General features: G+C 41.4%; 1 protein-coding gene across 4 annotated transcripts; it reads left to right on the forward strand.

Moving 5' to 3' along the window:
* Nucleotides 1-3,220: 3,220 nt before the first annotated feature.
* On the forward strand, nt 3,221-16,996 carry ubxn2a (UBX domain protein 2A). 4 transcript variants are annotated; one of them, XM_054762522.1, is made up of 9 exons: nt 3,221-3,450; nt 4,248-4,301; nt 4,550-4,659; nt 6,177-6,228; nt 6,431-6,530; nt 10,355-10,464; nt 10,533-10,670; nt 10,891-11,052; nt 13,719-16,996. In XM_054762522.1, exons 2-9 carry the CDS (start codon nt 4,267-4,269, stop codon nt 13,921-13,923), a joined length of 912 nt encoding a protein of 303 aa, XP_054618497.1. In that variant the 5' UTR covers nt 3,221-3,450; nt 4,248-4,266; the 3' UTR covers nt 13,924-16,996. The 4 variants fall into 4 exon arrangements, with proteins under 4 accessions (XP_054618497.1, XP_054618500.1, XP_054618499.1 ...); XM_054762523.1 differs by lacking the exon at nt 3,221-3,450 and adding an exon at nt 3,893-4,000; XM_054762525.1 differs by lacking the exons at nt 4,550-4,659; nt 6,177-6,228 and having other exon boundaries at nt 3,234-3,450; nt 13,719-16,995.
* Nucleotides 16,997-17,997: the final 1,001 nt, after the last annotated feature.

Here is a 17,997-nt window from a genome sequence, read left to right on the forward strand (position 1 = left end):
CTCTCCCTCTCTCTCTCTCTCTCTCTCTCTCTCTCTCTCTCTCTCTCCCTCTTCCTCCCTCTCTCCGAGTGAGCGCGTGTGTGTGTGCGTGTGTGTGTGTCTTCAAGATTTTCTTTCCTCTACTAACAGATCTAAGGGGAAATCAATCATCTTGCAAAAATGTCATAGCATCGCTTAGAAGCGACATGCTACTGTTGCGTTCGAACACTCGGGATTCACACATTTCAGACTACCGATAAGGAAATTGCATTTGAATGCCCCTCCAAGTGAAGTTTCTACGACACCAATATAGGGAAAATGTATACACTCTTGATCAAGGTAGAGCTACAATATGCAAAAACAAGAAGGGTGGGTGAGACAAAAAGCATTTGAAAAACTCATTTATTGAAAATAACCATTCAACTGAAATAGACTGTTCATCAGCTGATCAAAAGTTCAAGACCACAGGCTATAAAAGCCCAAATGTGCTCCAAATGTTGATGTTGTGTCATCATTCCCACTGTCATGCCCTCCTGATGGTGAAGCTAAGAAGCTTTCTCTTTTTCAACGTGGTGGGATTGTGGAGCTGCATAAGCAAGGCCTCTCGCAGCGTGCCATGGCTGCTGAGGTTGGGAGCAGGAAATCAGTCATTCGAAGTTTTGGAAAGATCCTGAGCATTATGGAACAAAAAAGTCAAGTGGTAGACCCAAGAACATCACACCTGCGCTGAGCCGGAGCATCCCATTGGCTGTCCATCAAGACACAGGGCGGTCTTCCACCCACATGAAGGCCCTCACTGGTGCCGACTGCAGTGCAATAACCATCAGACGCCATCTGAGGGAAAAGGCTGTAAAAAACAAAAAACACCACAAAAGTGCCCGTTTAGACTTTGCAGGGAGCATCAAACGTGGGACATTGAAAGGTGGAACAAAGTTTTATTCTCTGATGAGAAAAAATGTAACCTTGACGATCCAGATTCAAGATTCAAGAGTTTTATTGTCATATGCATAGTAAAACAGCAGTTATACTATGCAATTAAATTCTTATTCTGTTCATTTTCCCAAGAAAAGAAAGAAAACACAACAAAAAGAATAAGAACATAAGAAACATATATACCAATAAATTAAGCAACAACAACAGAAGAGACATTAATATAGATAAATAATACAAATAAATAAATAAATAGATAGATAAATAAATAAATAAAATGCTATGAGTGTGTGCGTGTGTTGCGTGCGGCGTGTGTGAGTGCTTGGTTGAGAAGCCTGATGGCCTGTGGGTAAAAGCTGTTTGCCAGCCTTGTGGTCCTGGACTTCAAACTCCTGTAGCGTCTGCCTGACGAGCGTGAAGAATGAGTGTTGTGGATGTGTGCTGTCCTTGATGAGGTTGTGTGTTCTGCGTAGGACTCTAGATTTATAAATGTCTTGCAGTGAGGGGAGGGCTGCCCCAACAATGTTAACTTGATCACCCGCTGGAGTGCCTTCCTATCACGTGTTGTACAGTTACCGTACCAAACAGTGATGGAGGCTGTAAGGACACTTTCCATAGTGCATCTGTAGAAGCAACTCAGGATTGTGGTGGACATGCCAAATTTCCTCAGTCTTCTCAGGAAGTACAGTCTCCTTTGGGACTTCTTCATAATTTGTTGGGTGTTGTGAGACCAGGTGAGGTCCTCGCTGATGTGTGTGCCAAGGAACTTGAAGGTTTTCACCCTCTCCACCTCAGTCTCATCAATAAACAGGGGTCTATGCGGCTCCCTTTCCCTTGTTCTTGGGTCGATGATCATCTCTTTAGTCTTATCTGTATTGAGAAGGAGATTGTTATCACGACACCAAGCTATGAGGTCCGCCACCTCTCTTCTGTATGATGTTTCAACACCACCAGTGATCAGTCCGATGACTATAGTGTCATCCGCAAATTTAATGATGCTGGTGTTGTTCTGGGAGGGCACGCAATCGTAGGTGAAGAGCGTGTAGAGGAGCGGACTCAGCACACACCCCTGTGGGGTCCCAGTACTCACAATTCTTGAGCTGAATGTACGATTGTACGATTGTGGGCTCTAACTGATTGGGGCCTGCCTGTTAGAAAGTTAAACACCCAGTTACAGAGGGGGGGTGACAGGCCAAGTGTGAGGAGCTTATCTGTGAGTTTGTGGGGTCTGACTGTGTTAAATGCAGAGCTATAGTCTATAAATAGCATTCTGACATATGTGTCCTGGCCTTGTAGGTGAGAAAGGGCTGTGTGGATGGCAGTGTTGACTGCATCATCCGTGGACCGGTTCTGGCGATATGCAAACTGTAGAGGGTCCACAGTGGCCGGGATGCTCTTTTTGATGTGGGTCATGACTATCCTTTCAAAGCACTTCATAACAATAGGAGTGAATGCTATAGGGCGATAGTCATTCAAGCAGGTCACGTTGCTCTTCTTGGGTACGGGCACTATGGTGGAGGACTTATGGCTTCCAACGTTACTGGCATGACAAGAGGGGGGTCCATCATGGTCTGGGGTGCTTTTTCATTTAGTGGAACACCGGAGCTTCAGGTGGTGCGGGGTCGTCAAACGGATGCAGATGTTGGGGCAGGCGTCCCTCATGACCGAGGGCCCTCGTGTGTGTGGTAACAGCTGGGTTCTTCAACAGGATAACGCTGCAGTTCACAATGCTCGCTTGACCAAGGACGTCTTCAGGGAGAATAACATCACTATTTTGGACCATCCTGCATGTTCCCCTCATTTAAATCCCAAAGAGAACATTTGGGGATGCATGGCAAGGGAAGTTTATAAAAATGGCCATCAGTTCCAGACAGTTGATGCCCTTGGTGAAGCCATCTTCACCACTTGGAGCAATGTTCCCACTAGCCTCCTGGAAACACTGGCATCAAGCATGCCCAAAGCCATTTTGGAAGTGATGAACCAGAACGGTTGAGCTCCTCATTACTGAGTCCTACTGACAACATTTTTTGTTCTGCTTTGGAGAGTTTTTGGTTATTTTTTGAGCGATGGTCTTATATATCACAAATACGTAAACACGCAACACAGGTCAACAACAATGGTCAAATAGCGTCTTATGCAAATTGGAAAATGTAAACGTGTGGGTTTCAAACACACAAACACACAAAGCAGGCACATTTGTTAACTTCATATATTCAGAACTTCCAAAAATTTGTCTTTTACAGTGAAATCACATTAGTTTTATCACGACCATGTCTTTTCATTCTCTGTCTTCATTTTAACTGTCTGACAGGACCACTGAGCTGTATAATATATCTGGATAGCTCATTGGCGATGACTTGTGAAACCACACGGCCGCCATATTGCTACTCGCAAGAAACACTACTCGACAAGCTTTTGCATTCGTGGTGAACTTCTTTTATTAATTCGGATTGGACACAAATTTTGCCTTAAGATACCTGCATGTGCAGCTATTTACTGCACAAATCGCCAGTTCAAAGGCTGTGGACGAACATTTCACCTGTAAGTATGATTGAAATGTAGATTTATGATTGATCATTTAAGGGTTTTGCACTGTCGATCTCTCAGATATTTTCGTTCGTGTAAAATTCCTCTGATTAAATGTATGTCCAGAATTCATACGTTTATATAGCTCTATAATAGCTAAGAGGAAATTTGGGTACATTTTGTTATATCATGATATATGTATTTCTTCAAGGGACGAAGGTTGCGTTACTTGAAGGAATGGGAGAATCTCCCCGCTTTTTAATGTAAAATATAGATGTTCTGCGAGCCTCTTCATCTGCTTTGTACACTATGTACGCTGTGCCATGTAGTCGAGATGTGAGTGGTAAGATGGCGTCTCTTTGGCTTCAGCAGCTTGCACGGGCGGGTGCAGTGCGACGTATGAGCTATCCCGATATATTATACAGATCAGTGGACAGGACAAAGAGCAACCGTTACGACAGTAGCATCCAATTTACGTCGCTGCTGCTTGATGTTAGAGCTGCTGCCGTAAACGAGTACGGTAGATGAGGACGTTTGTAGCTGCCAGTCAGCCGACAAAATACTGGTACATTAGCTTGTAGCTTACATGTCAGAATGCAAATGTTGTCTGTTTTTTCAAAATGTTGATGTCGATGTTCGTTCTGTATCGTGACTCGTGCATTACTGACTGAGCCAACGATGTTAATAAATAGCACCTTAAGCACCTTGCATTCTGACATTAAAACAAAAGAAAACAAAACTAGACCTTTTAACACTTAATTGTGTTATTAATGTCTCTGAGATGACAGTTTGTCTTCTGTTTCTGTTTTCAGATGGACAACACAAGACGACATGATACAGAATGACATCGAGAATGATGACAGTTGGTAAGAAAATTTCCATTTTCTATGTCCTGTGCCCAGCATATCACATAGATTTTGGCTCTGCAGCCCCCAGACTGCATGTTTTGAAATGACGTAGCGAATGTCAAGGCACACAGACACACAGTGGTGCTGTTTTGTGTCTTAAAAGCGTTGCCAGTGATGACAACTAACGCTGGGCTGGTGCTATAGTAACCCAGCGGCTGGGTTACAGTTGGGTTATTTTCAACCCATCATTTTTTTGTGTGTTTCAGCTTGCTTCTTTGCCTCAACAATGCCAACTTGTTTTGGTTTGTGAACTTCGGTGCTGACAAGTATGGCGTTATTCCTGCCAGAAATGCATGCAACGATATTGATGACATCCGTATCCACTCCCTTAGATTGCATAAAGTTGTCCACCTGTTGCTGTGTTGAAGCAACATCGTGTTCTGCTGTTATCAGCTGCCCTGTCATGTCACATTGTTCATGCGCATCAACTGTTCCAAATCATCAATTCTGCACTCGAGATGGAGCCGATCTGATTTGGTATCAGTACCGGGTTGTGATACCAGTGTAATTCACATATGGGAAATTGCCCCTGCTGGGATTTCCGATCCATGAGCCACATCTGTGCTTTGATGTTGCCAACAAATGTGGGTAAAAGACTATCAGCTACAGGAGCCATCTCCACGCGTGCACTGCAGCCACCCTCTTCACTTGCACGGCACACATACACACATTAAAAGGTACCAGTCAGAAAGAGCCAAAACCAGGGGACCACAGGGACAAATCTTATTCAATAGTAGACAGAGGGCAGCAAGAAAACAAAGTGGAGACTGGAGTATGTAGTGCTGGGGCACCAAAAGGAGGTGGAGCCACACCGAGCCAAGTAGGCAGGACATCTATCCATACAGACACACAAAAATGCCCCCCCGTGGCTGTAATCCACAAAGTACCTTTTGACTGCTGACCTTTTAGCTTTGTGGATATACAGTACTCTACTGCACTGTTCTGTGATGTCTTTTATTGAGCAATTAAATCCTAGGGACAGCCTTTCATTGAAACATGGTGAAATAATATTCTGTAGTTTGCAACACTAACTAAAAATATGGACCAAGCAAGCAAACATATTATAGCAGTTGAACTCCAAACCTGTTAACCATAGTCGCTGTTTGCTATCAGCTTTTCTGACAGGCAGATGTTTACATTCTGAGACAAACGCTGTCGATCGTCTTGCATCATGGTCATAGTTGGTAACGGCGTGTATTGGTAAATAAAGTGAATGTATAGTATTTACATTGCCGAAAGTTCATCAAGTTCAGACTTGCCCAATACGGGACGCGAGCCAGCCAACTGTTGTGATCCCTTCCCCCACAACAAGCTAGCTGTCGGGCTAGCGCCAGTTATTTCACCTAATCTAATAACAATAAAAGTGTTAAATCCCTCGAAGATGGTAATACACTGAAGCCGTAAAAAGATTTATGTCGAAATCCGAACAGACTTACTGTGAAACACGTAACACGAAACACTGGTCAAATAGCGTCTTATGCAAATTGGAAAATGTAAACGGTGTGGGTTTCAAACACATAAACACACAAATCAGGCACATTTGTTAACTTCATATATTCAGAACTTCCAAAAATTTGTCTTTTAGAGTGAAATCACATTAGTTTTATCACGACCATGTCTTTTCATTCTCTGTCTTCATTTTAACTGTCTGACAGGACCACTGAGCTGTATAATATATCTGGATAGCTCATTGGCGATGACTTGTGAAACCACACGGCCGCCATATTGCTACTCGCAAGAAACACTACTCGACAAGCTTTTGCATTCGTGGTGAACTTCTTTTATTAATTCGGATTGGACACAAATTTTGCCTTAAGATACCTGCATGTGCAGCTATTTCCTGCACAAATCGCCAGTTCAAAGGCTGTGGACGAACATTTCACCTGTAAGTATGATTGAAATGTAGATTTATGATTGATCATTTAAGGGTTTTGCACTGTCGATCTCTCAGATATTTTCGTTCGTGTAAAATTCCTCTGATTAAATGTATGTCCAGAATTCATACGTTTATATAGCTCTATAATAGCTAAGAGGAAATGTGGGTACTTTTTGTTATATCATGATACCTGTATATGTATTTCTTCAAGGGACAATGAAGAGGAGGCTCCGATGAGATGTAGTTTCTCAGTAGAAGACCTCCTGGATGAGGTGGAGAAGATCTGTTATGATGCGTCCGGGACATCTAAGGTCAGAAACAAAAGAGATTGTCTTGTAATTTGCATCCCAAGATGACATGTATTTTCATTGAAAACAAAAGCAGATCAAATTATGAGATGTTTACTGTAGAGCAGGTGGGTCATTTGCGTTTTTTTTGAATGTCTTATGAGTTATGTTGTAGAAATAAAATTTAAAAAAAAAAGAAAACAAGCAAAAAGGCACAATGTAAAGTGCAAAAGCTGAAAGGTCTTTAAAAAGTCTTTAAATATATATGTATATATATATATATCACTTTTTTAGCCTTTTTAAAAAATGAAAATGCAGTCAAACCTGTCTTAGTGGCCACCTGTATAGAACGGCCACCTGCCTATAGCGGCCACTGAAAAGTCCCCCGCAGGAAATGTACGTGTTGTAGACCCTGTGTATAGCGGTCACATATCTAATGCGGCCAGCGGCCACCCATTTTGTATCCTTTGGTCAATATCTGACCGCATATAGCGGCCAAAATACCGACTCAAGCAGAAGCTTCATGCACGAAAAAGTTTTGTTTTTTAATCAATAAAGCCGTCGTGTGTAGACTTTAATTACCGAGTCCTAGCTCAGTCACAATCATTCACAAGATCCACACAAACTGTCAGTTGTTCCACATAAAAAAAGCCGTCTTCTTTGGAGCTTGTTGCAGACAGTGACACCGTTTATTTCCTGGTGTGAGACAATGTGCACTGGTCAATACTATAATGCCGCTTGTTGTGGGGAAGGAGAGACTCATGTCGCCGATGCACTTTAATGGCTTTATTAACAGGGGAGAACACTGCAGGACTTTACATCCACGCCAACATAAACACACTTCCCAACTCTCTCGACACTCACAGCTAGCACTGAGCCTAGCTCTCCTGCTCGGGACGCCCACCGTCACTTCCCGTCACTTCCCGATGAACTAAAGCTGTAATGACACTCTGCCGTATATATAGTAGCACAGCTTTGTTCTGTGGGTGGTGTAGAATAACAAGCCTAGTTGTTCTTTACAACTTTTATCCGCAGTCCCACAGTGCCCTCTACTGGTCAACATGTAACAGTATAATTATATGTATCTGCAAACACAACAAGGTTCTAATCACAGACATGTTAATATGTGCGTGCACAAATTCAAAATGGCCACCCACATCCTTTAACTTCTCAGTATGCGAAAGTACTCATAATTTTTCAAGGTTAGCAGTTCTGGTAATATGATTTTATTTTTGTAAAATTAGGACTTTTCCCCCTCTTGATATCACCATTTTGTTCTCATAAAATAACCACTGAATTCTTCTGAAGTTATGTCATTTAGGTTGTAATATTACAACTTTTTTCTCAGTATGTTTTAACTTAATTGTCGTAAAATGAAAACATGGTTTTGTACAGTTTTGCCAATTTTTCCTTCTAAAACTAGAGCTTAAATCATGTAAGATAAAAAATTGGACAGTTATTCTTGTAAGACAGTCAAGGAGCGTAATTTAATATAATATAACCCCCCGAATATAACCACATCATTCCAGTTTAATAAAATATACATTATCTTGCATTCATATCTTGTTGATGTTCTTTATTTATATCATTTGCCAGCAAAACAGATGCATGTTTAGTCATCTGGTAATGTAACCCCCCGCTGAATACTTGGTACTACCCAGCCCTCTTTCTCCACCTGATGTTCACTATTTGCTGTATGTTTGGCATGGATGGAGACAGCAGAACCGTGGAAAAGTGAAAAGAGCACTAAAGACAACAATGTTTCATTGTTGCTCGACACCTAAACCTCATTAAAAAAGAAAAAATTCTGACCAAAAAGAGGTAATTATCTGTATTGTTAAGCTAGGTGATGATTAGTGACTGAAGTTGGCAAGCTAGTTGTTCCATTGCCAGAGGGGGTCAGGGGTGTACCGTGCAGGACCAATACGCAGTGTTACTAGTTGAACTACATTTCTCGGTTGAGTGATTGTAACGTCGCTGTTTTCCACTTCAAATATCTTGTCAGTAGTGAAGGTATTTTACTGTTCAAATAACGCGATAGCATACACAGAAGCTACATTTAACCAGGCATTTCTACATTTTAAATGCAGCAGAGTTTCTGCTGCGGTGGGACTGGTAACCATAGTGATGACAGATGCTCCTTCAAGTGACCTTACGTACCAGTCCTGACTCCTGCTGCAGCAGCAGGTGACAGCGACAGAGAAGGAGAGAGCGACTTCATGTTGTCAATTCTGACAAGCTCTGACAAGCTCTGACAAGCTACCTCAATGTATTTCCTTCATTTCTGCTTTGACATCACTTGTCATTTTTAATTGGGCTGTTACCATTCAAACATGAACTCAACTTTTTTCATATCAGGTCCCAGAATGTGATTGCCGAACAGGTGACCAAAGAGAAGGAAATGACCAAGGAGGCACAGCCTAATCACAGGAAAAGTATCACAGTGTATTTGTAATACAGGCACGCCAAATTACCCTGACTCCTTAAAAAAAAAAAGTAAATAAATAAATAAATAGGTGTTTCAGTCCCCCCAATGGTAGACCAAAAGTTACGCCCTTGAAGATTCAAGATTCAAGAGTTTTACTGTCATATGCACAGTAAAACAGGTAGTTCTGCTATGCAATGAAATTCTTGTTCTGTTCATTCTCCCCAAAAAAGAAAGAAAACACAAGAAAATGAATAAGAACAGAAGAAACAATAATACCAATAAATTAAGCAACAACAACAGAAACAGAAGAGACATGAATACCAATGAATGAATGAATAGATAAATAAATAAAGTGTTATGAGTGTGTGCGTATTTTAATATTTTTGTAGTTACAGCATAGAAAACCTGTTTATGACTGTCTAAATCTGATTTTTACAATTATTAGAGCCCTGTAGTCATGAAATAACACCTCTATAGCCCCCTTTTACACTCCTATCATTTTGTGTTTAAACCACATTGTTCAACTGGAATGCGCAGGATGCGAGATTTATTTATTTTTGAAAAAACACCATAGAGTGACGGATCAATGTTTGAACTGCGATGTAGCAAGGGACGACTGCATTTTGTTAGCATATTTTGTTGTTTATTTTCATGAAATTGCCACTTTTGTCTTGTGATATTATAATTTTATTCTCATAAAATTCTGACTATTGTCATAACATAATGGAAGATCTGGGTTTGAATCTCCCACATTCCAAAAACATGCATGTTAGCTTCATTGGAGACTCTAAATTGTCCATAGGTATGAATGTGAATGTGAATGGTTGTTTGTCTATATGTGCCCTGCCATGGACAACTGTATTCTAGTCAAATGAAAACTTCTTTTTGTAGTTTGACTTTTTTGATTTTTTTTCTTTGAACATTACCATTTAAATCATCTGAGATAAAAGAGTTTTTTAAATTTCATTCTTGTAATATAATATAATGTTTCAATATTTTTATGACACCCTTTTTTTCTCATAATCATCCGACTTGCATTGTCATAAAATAGTAAATTCATAACTTTTTTTTTGCCATATTACAATTTTTTTCCTTGTCAAATCATGACTTTATGCTCATAAAATAAAAGTATTTTGTCAGTGTTATACTATTACACCTTTGTAGCCCAAAACATCTGGTCAAAGCTTGTACCTGGTGGAAAAGGTTCGGTGAATTGACTTGGGAGGCAGCGCCCTCTGCTGAATCCAGAGTTGCAGCCCTGTTTTCCCCCTGCGGATAGAGCCATCGAACCGCATTCTATTTAAGTTAGCATAAAAAAAACACCCAAATATTTCTGATTATAAAGAAGTGAATTTGCTCATATGGTTCTTATAGAAAGTTCTTGCAAGTGAATCAATATGTAAATTGATTACAAAATCAGGTTGAGATGGTGGTGCGCCTCTGGAAGGACGGCTTCACCGTCAACGACCAGGAGTTCCGCAGCTACTCCATACCCGAAAACCAGCAGTTCCTGGACGCCATCAAAAGGGGGTCAGTTTAAACTCGTCACGTTCATGAGGACGAGCAGCAGTCACATGAAATAAATGCTCATGCTTCAGGGAGCTTCCGACAGAATGGGAGAGCAGAGCTGAGGAGGAGGAGCTGGAGGTCAACGTGGAGGACCTGACGGAGGAAGCATACGTTCCCAAGAAGAAGGTTTTCCATCCTTTCAGCGGGAGAGGATACCGGCTTGGGAGGTGAGGAGTGATTGAGTCTTGATATTGTACTAAAAGTAATTGTCATTGTCAATTTCCATGCACACCACTAGGTGTCAGTCAACATCCAAGTTTAGAAAAGCAGGTCATCACCCAGAGGAGATGAGAGCTGCATCTATTTAATTTGTTTTAACAACACACACAATGCTGCTGTTTGAAAATCCAACTCTTAACCTCTCATTTCTGCTCGTCCCGTCCACAGCGTGGCACCCAGAGTCGTGGCCAGGTCGCCATCTGTGCACGAGGACGGAGAATCTCCTCCTATCCCCATGGTAACGCTGGACCACACCCTCCCCGTGACCTCCTTACAGATCTGGTTGGCTGACGGCAGGAGATTGGTGCAGAGGTTCAACCTGTCACATCGGTGCGTAAGGCCCAGCCATGTTCAGCATCAGCAAAGCTTAATCTCTAGCACTGCTGAAAGGATGACAAAAAGATGCTGCTTGTTCTAGTTTTGGAGATTGTGTTTGAGAATTACATAATTCTAGTCTGATAGTGCTGAAGGCGGGTTGTTTCCCGGCCACAGTGAGTGCTGGAGAGAACATAATCTGAGATGCAGCAGTGAAACAGTGGATCTATCAAATCCCAGGAGAAGGGGTTGCGTAACCCCCATGCAGCGTTTATATAACAGGGTTAGGAGCTCAAGGATGGAGAGCACCGCCCAAGCCCTTCAACCTTCTGCTAGCCTGGTGTGAGCAGGACGCCGCCAAGGGTATGCCGGGTGGTCATGCATAATGGAGGCGCTGACCCCTGTGGGGAGAAACCAGCACGGTCCAACATAATACACCTGTCCCCATTACACAAAATGCAAGTTGCAATAATCAGTTCCAAGGTCAAACTCCCCGTCATAAATGATTAATAGCAACAGTAACATTCTTAATCACCATGCAAGTGTAAAAAGAAGTTAGCATATTTAATTAAAACAACAAATGAGAACCCATATCTATTTGTTTTTACCATTCAAGTTACCAACCATGTTGTAGTCAATATGTATTCTTTACTTGCGTATCTTGCTTGCTGCTGTAACAAGTGAATTTCCCCGCTGTGGGATAAATAAAGCACAAATACAATACAAGTGTAAAAGGTAGTTAACTACAAATGCACCGTATCGCGTCAAAACGGTAAAACCTGTGATGATGCAGCTAGGCGGTCGGCGGCTAGCTAGTTGACGTTAGCACGGGACCCAATCCTCAAGCATAAGGAATTACGGTGGCCTTTATTCACTAAACATGCTAAAACCAGAGCAATATAGGACAAAACACGCAAAGCAGTTCAATATTTGAGTCTTTTTCTGGTAACATTACAGCTTAATATACTGTATCATTCATATATGCCACGGGTCACACTTTGGGCACCCAGGCTCTACATCCTCACTATTGTCAGTGGTCACCGTGGATACCGCCGCGCCACACCCACCTTTTACTGCTTTGCTTCATGTAACTTCCTGTCTATTCTACTGTATACTCTTTACTCTTAACACACCTTCTTTGATGACTGTTGGTAAAGAAGCCTAAGAATTAAAAAAAAAATCTAAATTTATAAAAAAAAATTTAAAAGTCTCATAGCATTTTTTTAAATTTAAATGTTTAATTAATTTTTAAAATAAATTTTACATTTAATTTTGTTTTTAAAATAATCTCACAGGATTGAAAAATGTTAAAGTGGCATGAAAAAGTGTTTGCCTTCTTCCTGATTTCTTCTTTTCTGCATGTTTGTCCCACTTAAATGTTTTAGATCGTCAAACAAATGGAAATATTAGTCAATGACAACACAACCCAACACAAAATGCAGTTTTTACATGAAACCATGAAAAGGTAATATTACCAATGATGTAGGTACTACATGTACGTGTATACATATACAGTATATGTGTGTGTATGTAAATATGATTTTGGATACAGTAGTAATATTAAACCAGGATAATTAATGAAAAAAACAATAATAAAAATGATATAATAATACGTAATGATAAATGTTATTTACCTTTGAAGAGTGGTCGAGCATACGTTGTTGGTGGTAGTGGTGGAGCAGGAGGAGGAATTATTGAAGAAAGGACAAATCTTTGTCGTCGTTAGACTCCTCTTTGTAATGATAGTGGATTCCATTGGTACAGAAGTCTTCACATGTTCCTTAATTCGAACCTTGCCTTTGTAAATTGTTCCTATGGTTGTGCGATTCACTCCATAAGCACGCGCTACATTAGCCATTTTCCCGCCACCATCCAACTTCCTGATGATGGCCACCTTCGTTTCCATAGAAATTGCTTGACGTTTCCTGCCCCTACTACAAGCACTTGCACTTGCTTTATCAGCCATGATAACGGATAACAAACGTCTCTCTAAAGTATCGAATGGGGTACAAATGGCGTGCTCCGAGATGTTATCAGCGACAAGTGCAGACGAACTGAGAAAGATCATGTGAGAAGGATGCTGCTACCCACCATTCGTAGCGGTGGAATGGTGCGCAATACAAAAATAGCGCCTTTGTATTTAGAAAAAATGTAAATGACAAAATATGGCAATTAAAAAAAAAAAAAATCATGAAAAAAATAGACCAGTCGGCTTGTGTTCGTATCTACGAGTGTTCGCACGTCGGATGTTCGTTAGTAGGGGGCTTAGTGTAATTGAGATCTATCAGTGTGGAAAAGGTTATAAAGCCATTTCGAAAGTTTTGGCCTTTTTTACAATTTTTTTTTACAATTTTACATTTTTTCATATTAATCTATTTTTAAAAAGAATTGCCACATGATTTTTAAATGTCGCTTTTATTTTTTAGGATTGTTTTTACTTAAAAAAACGTCTTTATTTGTATTCATTTAAATTTTTTTATGTCTTTATTTTATTAATGTTTAAAAACTTCAAAAATTCTTCTTATTATTTTTAAATAAGTCTCACATGATTTGCTCAAGTGTCATGGCGTGTTTCTCCTAGAAATGTTAGCCAGTTTTCGAGTTGTGTGAGCGTTTTATTGAATTGGGAGCATCCACACGGGAGTGATTGCGACTCACTTTCCTCCGTCTTTCACCGGCAGGATCGTGGATGTTCAAGACTTTGTGGCGCGCTGTCAGAGGAGCTGCCCGCCTTTCGTCCTGACCACGTCGCTTCCCATGCGGGAGCTGAACAACCAAGAGCTGAGCCTCCAGGAGGCGGATTTGGCCAACGCCGTCATTGTCCAGCGGCCCCTGGAAACACAGGAGCCCTTCGGACACTCTCGACTGTCACCGTCGTTCCTCTGATTCCCTTGTGAACTTTCACCTTTCCTTCATCCATTGTAGATGTGGTGTTATAATACTGGCACACCTTGTCTCTGGAGCTGATAGGAGGGTGGGAAGTCTGATTTCTAGAACATACTGCATCAGAAACACCATTCCATTGCTCTCATCCAATCACAAGCTTTTGACAACTGATGGATTCTGTCTTCATCAGATATTATAGAGGCTTTATGACCATATGTAAAATGTACAGATGCCTGATAGTGGCTTTCTTACTGATATCGGATTTACCCATATTGTCCAGCACTTTATTACCGATATCAGTATCAACCTATACCAATATTGGCAGCAGCTTTCCCCATGGAATGAACACATAATGCTTCTTTTACTGTGATGCTACTGGATGCATTTCACAAATAAATGCAATGGCATTTATAGAAAAAGTGACATATTTATATATGACATATAGTGACATATTTAAAGTCGTTGTTACAGAAATCATGAAAAAAAACCCTACTGTCAACAGCAATGATACAATTTTGGAAGTTGCACATTTCTATGTGGCACAAACATCCATAAAAGAACAAAGTAAAGTACATACAGTGGTGTGAAAAAGTGCTGGCCCCGTCCCTTCCTGATTTGTATTTGTATTTGTACTTTATTTATCCCACAGCGGGGAAATTCACTTGTTACAGCAGCAAGCAAGATACGCAAGTAAAGAGTACAGTGTAAAGAATGCATATTGACTACAACATGGTTTAGGTGGTGCAGGTGTTGTAGAGCCTGACAGCGGTCGGTATGAAGGACCTGCGGAACCTCTCCTTCTTACACCGTGGGTGTAACAGTCTGCTGCTGAAGGAGCTGCTAAGGGAACCCGCAGTGTCATGTAGCGGGTGAGAGGTGTTGTTCATGATGGATGTCAGCTTAGCCAACATCCTTCTCTCCCCCACTTCCTCCACGGAGTCCAAAGGACCATCCAGGACAGAGCTCGCTCTCCTGATCAGCCTATTGATCCTGCTCCTGTCCCTGTCCGTGCTGCCCCCTCTCCAGCAGCCCACAGCATTTGTTGTCAGTCAGCCACATTGGAGGCTTTTCGTTTTTAAAGTCATGCGACAGCATCTCAATAGGATTCAGGTCAGTACTTGGACTAGTCTTCAGCCATTCAGAGGTGGACTTGCTGGTGTGTTTTGGATCATTGTCCTGCTGCAAAACCCAAGTTGCTTTCAGCTTGAGGTCACCAGCAGATGGCCGGACATTCTCCTTCAGCAGAATTCATGCTTTCATTTATCACAGCAAGTCTTCCAGATCCTGAAGACCATCACACTACCACCACCATATTTTACTTGCTATGATGCTACTTTTTTTAATGCCAGATGTAATGGGACACGCACACCTTCCAAAAAGTTCAATGTTTGAGTGTTTTCGTAAATAAAGGTCTTGGGGATCATCAAGATGTTTTCTGGCAAGACTGAGATGAGCCTTAATGTTGTTTTTGTTCAGCAGTGTTTTTTTTCTTGGAACTCTGTCATGCAGGCCGTTTTTGCCCAGTGTCTTTCTTATGGTGGAGTCATGAACACTAACCTTAACTGAGGCAAGTGAGGCCTGCAGTTCTTTGGATGTTGTTGTGGGGTCTTTTGTGGCCTCTCGGATGAGTCATGGCTGCGCTCTTGGGGTCATTTTGGTTGACGCCCACTCCTGGGAAGGTTCACCACTGTTCCTTGTTTTGGCCATGTGTGGATAATGGCTCTCACTGTGGTTGGCTGGAGTCCCAAAGCTTTAGAAATGACTTTATAACCTTTTCCACGCTGATAGATCTCAGTTCATGTGTTATATTTTAACGGGACAATCACTTTTTCACACAGGGCCATGTAGCCTTGGATTTTTTTTTGCCATTGACTAATGTTTGAATTTATTTGATGGTATGAAACATTTAAGTGTGACAAACATGCAAAAAAGTAAGACATCAGGACGGGGCCAAATACTTTTCCCACCCCTGTATGCAGTATATCGCTTATTTGACTATGAGTGATTCTTCCTGTGGTGTGTTATTATCGGAAGACGCCTCACTACCTCCTTGCCTAAAAAAGCACATTACAATAATTGAAAATTGCAATGGAAATAATTCCAGACTGCAGACATACTGAGCTAGCAAGATTTGTTACTCTGCATAGCACAGTGGAGCTTGATGAGGCCTCACTAGCGCATCGATGTCAACAGTGGCAGAGAAACCGATACTGATTTATGCCAATATTGGTCGTCTGACATAATCAGACGTCCTTAATAAAAAATGAAGTTGTATCTTGTAAGATAGGTGCTATGAAATGATACAAATGAAACCCCCAAATGCCAGGTGCAAACAGGATTGCGAGGGGCAATGTCTCCAGCATGTCAAACGGGTAGAAGGCAGCAGTTGTCACTGATTGCTTTGGGTCCCGTCCCTTTCACAGGACAATCTGCCAGAAAAAAATCCAATGTGGTACCTGATGCAGATGGTAATAATCCTGGTGTCCATCTGCTGGTTCATAACACCCATCCCTTCCCCCTGCGCCCCCCCTGCACACTCACATACATAAACAATATAAACATATAAAGCAGCACTTTCAAGTCTTCCTTCAACTGTGTCATATTTTACTCCACTTTTCAAGCCAGGATGCTGCTTGAGTTTTCACATTGAATGTTCATGTAACTGACAGAGTATTCATTGTACAAGTAATAATAAGATGTTGCATTTACATAGCACATTTAGATTGCTGTCTTCAATCTGAGGTCTACTCCTGTATGAATTGTATTGTATGTGTATGTATAGTACTTTATTAATCCCACAGCAGGGAAATTCACTTGTTACAGCAACAAGCAAGATACGCAAGTAAAGAATACATAGTGACTACAACATGGTTCAGGTGGTGCAGGTGTTGTAGAGCCTGACAGCAGTCGGTATGAAGGACCTGTGCAACCTCTCCTTCTTACACCGTGGGTGTAACAGTCTGCTGCTGAAGAAGCTGCTAAGGGAACCCATGTATCATGAATGTATCATGTTATCAGCCTGCATCTTTTACATCCAATACATGCATTTCAAAACACAGCTCAAAGCTCTTTTTATGTCTTGTTGCATAAAACAAACATAAGACATATACATAAGACATGCAGCTACATCCAGACTGAATAGAAATAGTACTTGTGTTAGTTTCTTACTTAGGTTGTAGTTCCTGGTTGGGCTGTGCCCTGATAATGTCTTCCTGGATGCGGACGTTTGTCCAGATCCGCACTCAAATGTGGTTTAGTAGTTTTTGCGTCGTTCGGCCATTTGACCAACCAACTAGTAGTGTCCTGCCATGTCATGTGGTCTCACTTTATTTCAAATATAATACATTTGATGCACGAGAGCATGTTTTTAAAGGTCATTCCGTCATCAATAACAAAGCATGCTCAGCAGATCTGGTGTCAGGGAAATCCTTGCAGATAACCAAGACAAGTACTGGACTGTATAACTACTCAAAGAAACAGACTCAACCCAGCCAAGATTGTCTTTTCTCTTGCGAGGAGAACAGATGGACACACCTGAGTTGCATTCCCATTGCATTTGCCTTTAGATTGACGTTTTGACCCTCATGTATGTGTAAAAAGAAGATGGCCGTAATGTATCAAAACTAAGCTCAGAGGGGCAACAGATGATGAGGCCGTCACCTAGTGGCCTTTTGTACGTATTTTAGCTCAATGGCAAGCGCGAGCCTGGACTCGGCGGATTACGTATTATCATCATGCTTTCCATTTGAATCACAAACAGATGGTGATAAAGCCAAAGAAAAAGCTAAATACATAGAATTATTCCTTCAGATGCCGACTTTTTTGACGTCTTACACTGTTGGCGGACATCACGCACGATGACGGTTAAGAGGCGTATTTTTCCAGACATTTTTGATCCAACTCTTAAACGGAGAAGACACCCAGCTTCAGTAGTTGTCAGAATGCGTCCCAGGTGTCATGAGACGCCTGCTGAAAGACGAGGAAGTGGATTATCACGGTGGTTGGGTTACACATTTGCTGTAATCGGGTTTTGGCTGAAAGTGGGTAAGACGGTGTGAACATGGGGTGGGGGGG

Source organism: Dunckerocampus dactyliophorus, chromosome 19, assembly GCF_027744805.1.
Source record: "Dunckerocampus dactyliophorus isolate RoL2022-P2 chromosome 19, RoL_Ddac_1.1, whole genome shotgun sequence".
Lineage (NCBI taxonomy): Eukaryota > Metazoa > Chordata > Actinopteri > Syngnathiformes > Syngnathidae > Dunckerocampus > Dunckerocampus dactyliophorus.

Bases quoted from the DNA above. Each gene is read 5' to 3' on its own strand.
- ubxn2a (XM_054762522.1), top strand. From the start codon at position 4,267: ATGATACAGAATGACATCGAGAATGATGACAGTTG. The intron at 6,229-6,430 runs GTAAGTATGATT...TATTTCTTCAAG, and splicing joins TGTGGACGAACATTTCACCT to GGACAATGAAGAGGAGGCTC. The intron at 11,053-13,718 runs GTGCGTAAGGCC...TTTCACCGGCAG, and splicing joins AGGTTCAACCTGTCACATCG to GATCGTGGATGTTCAAGACT.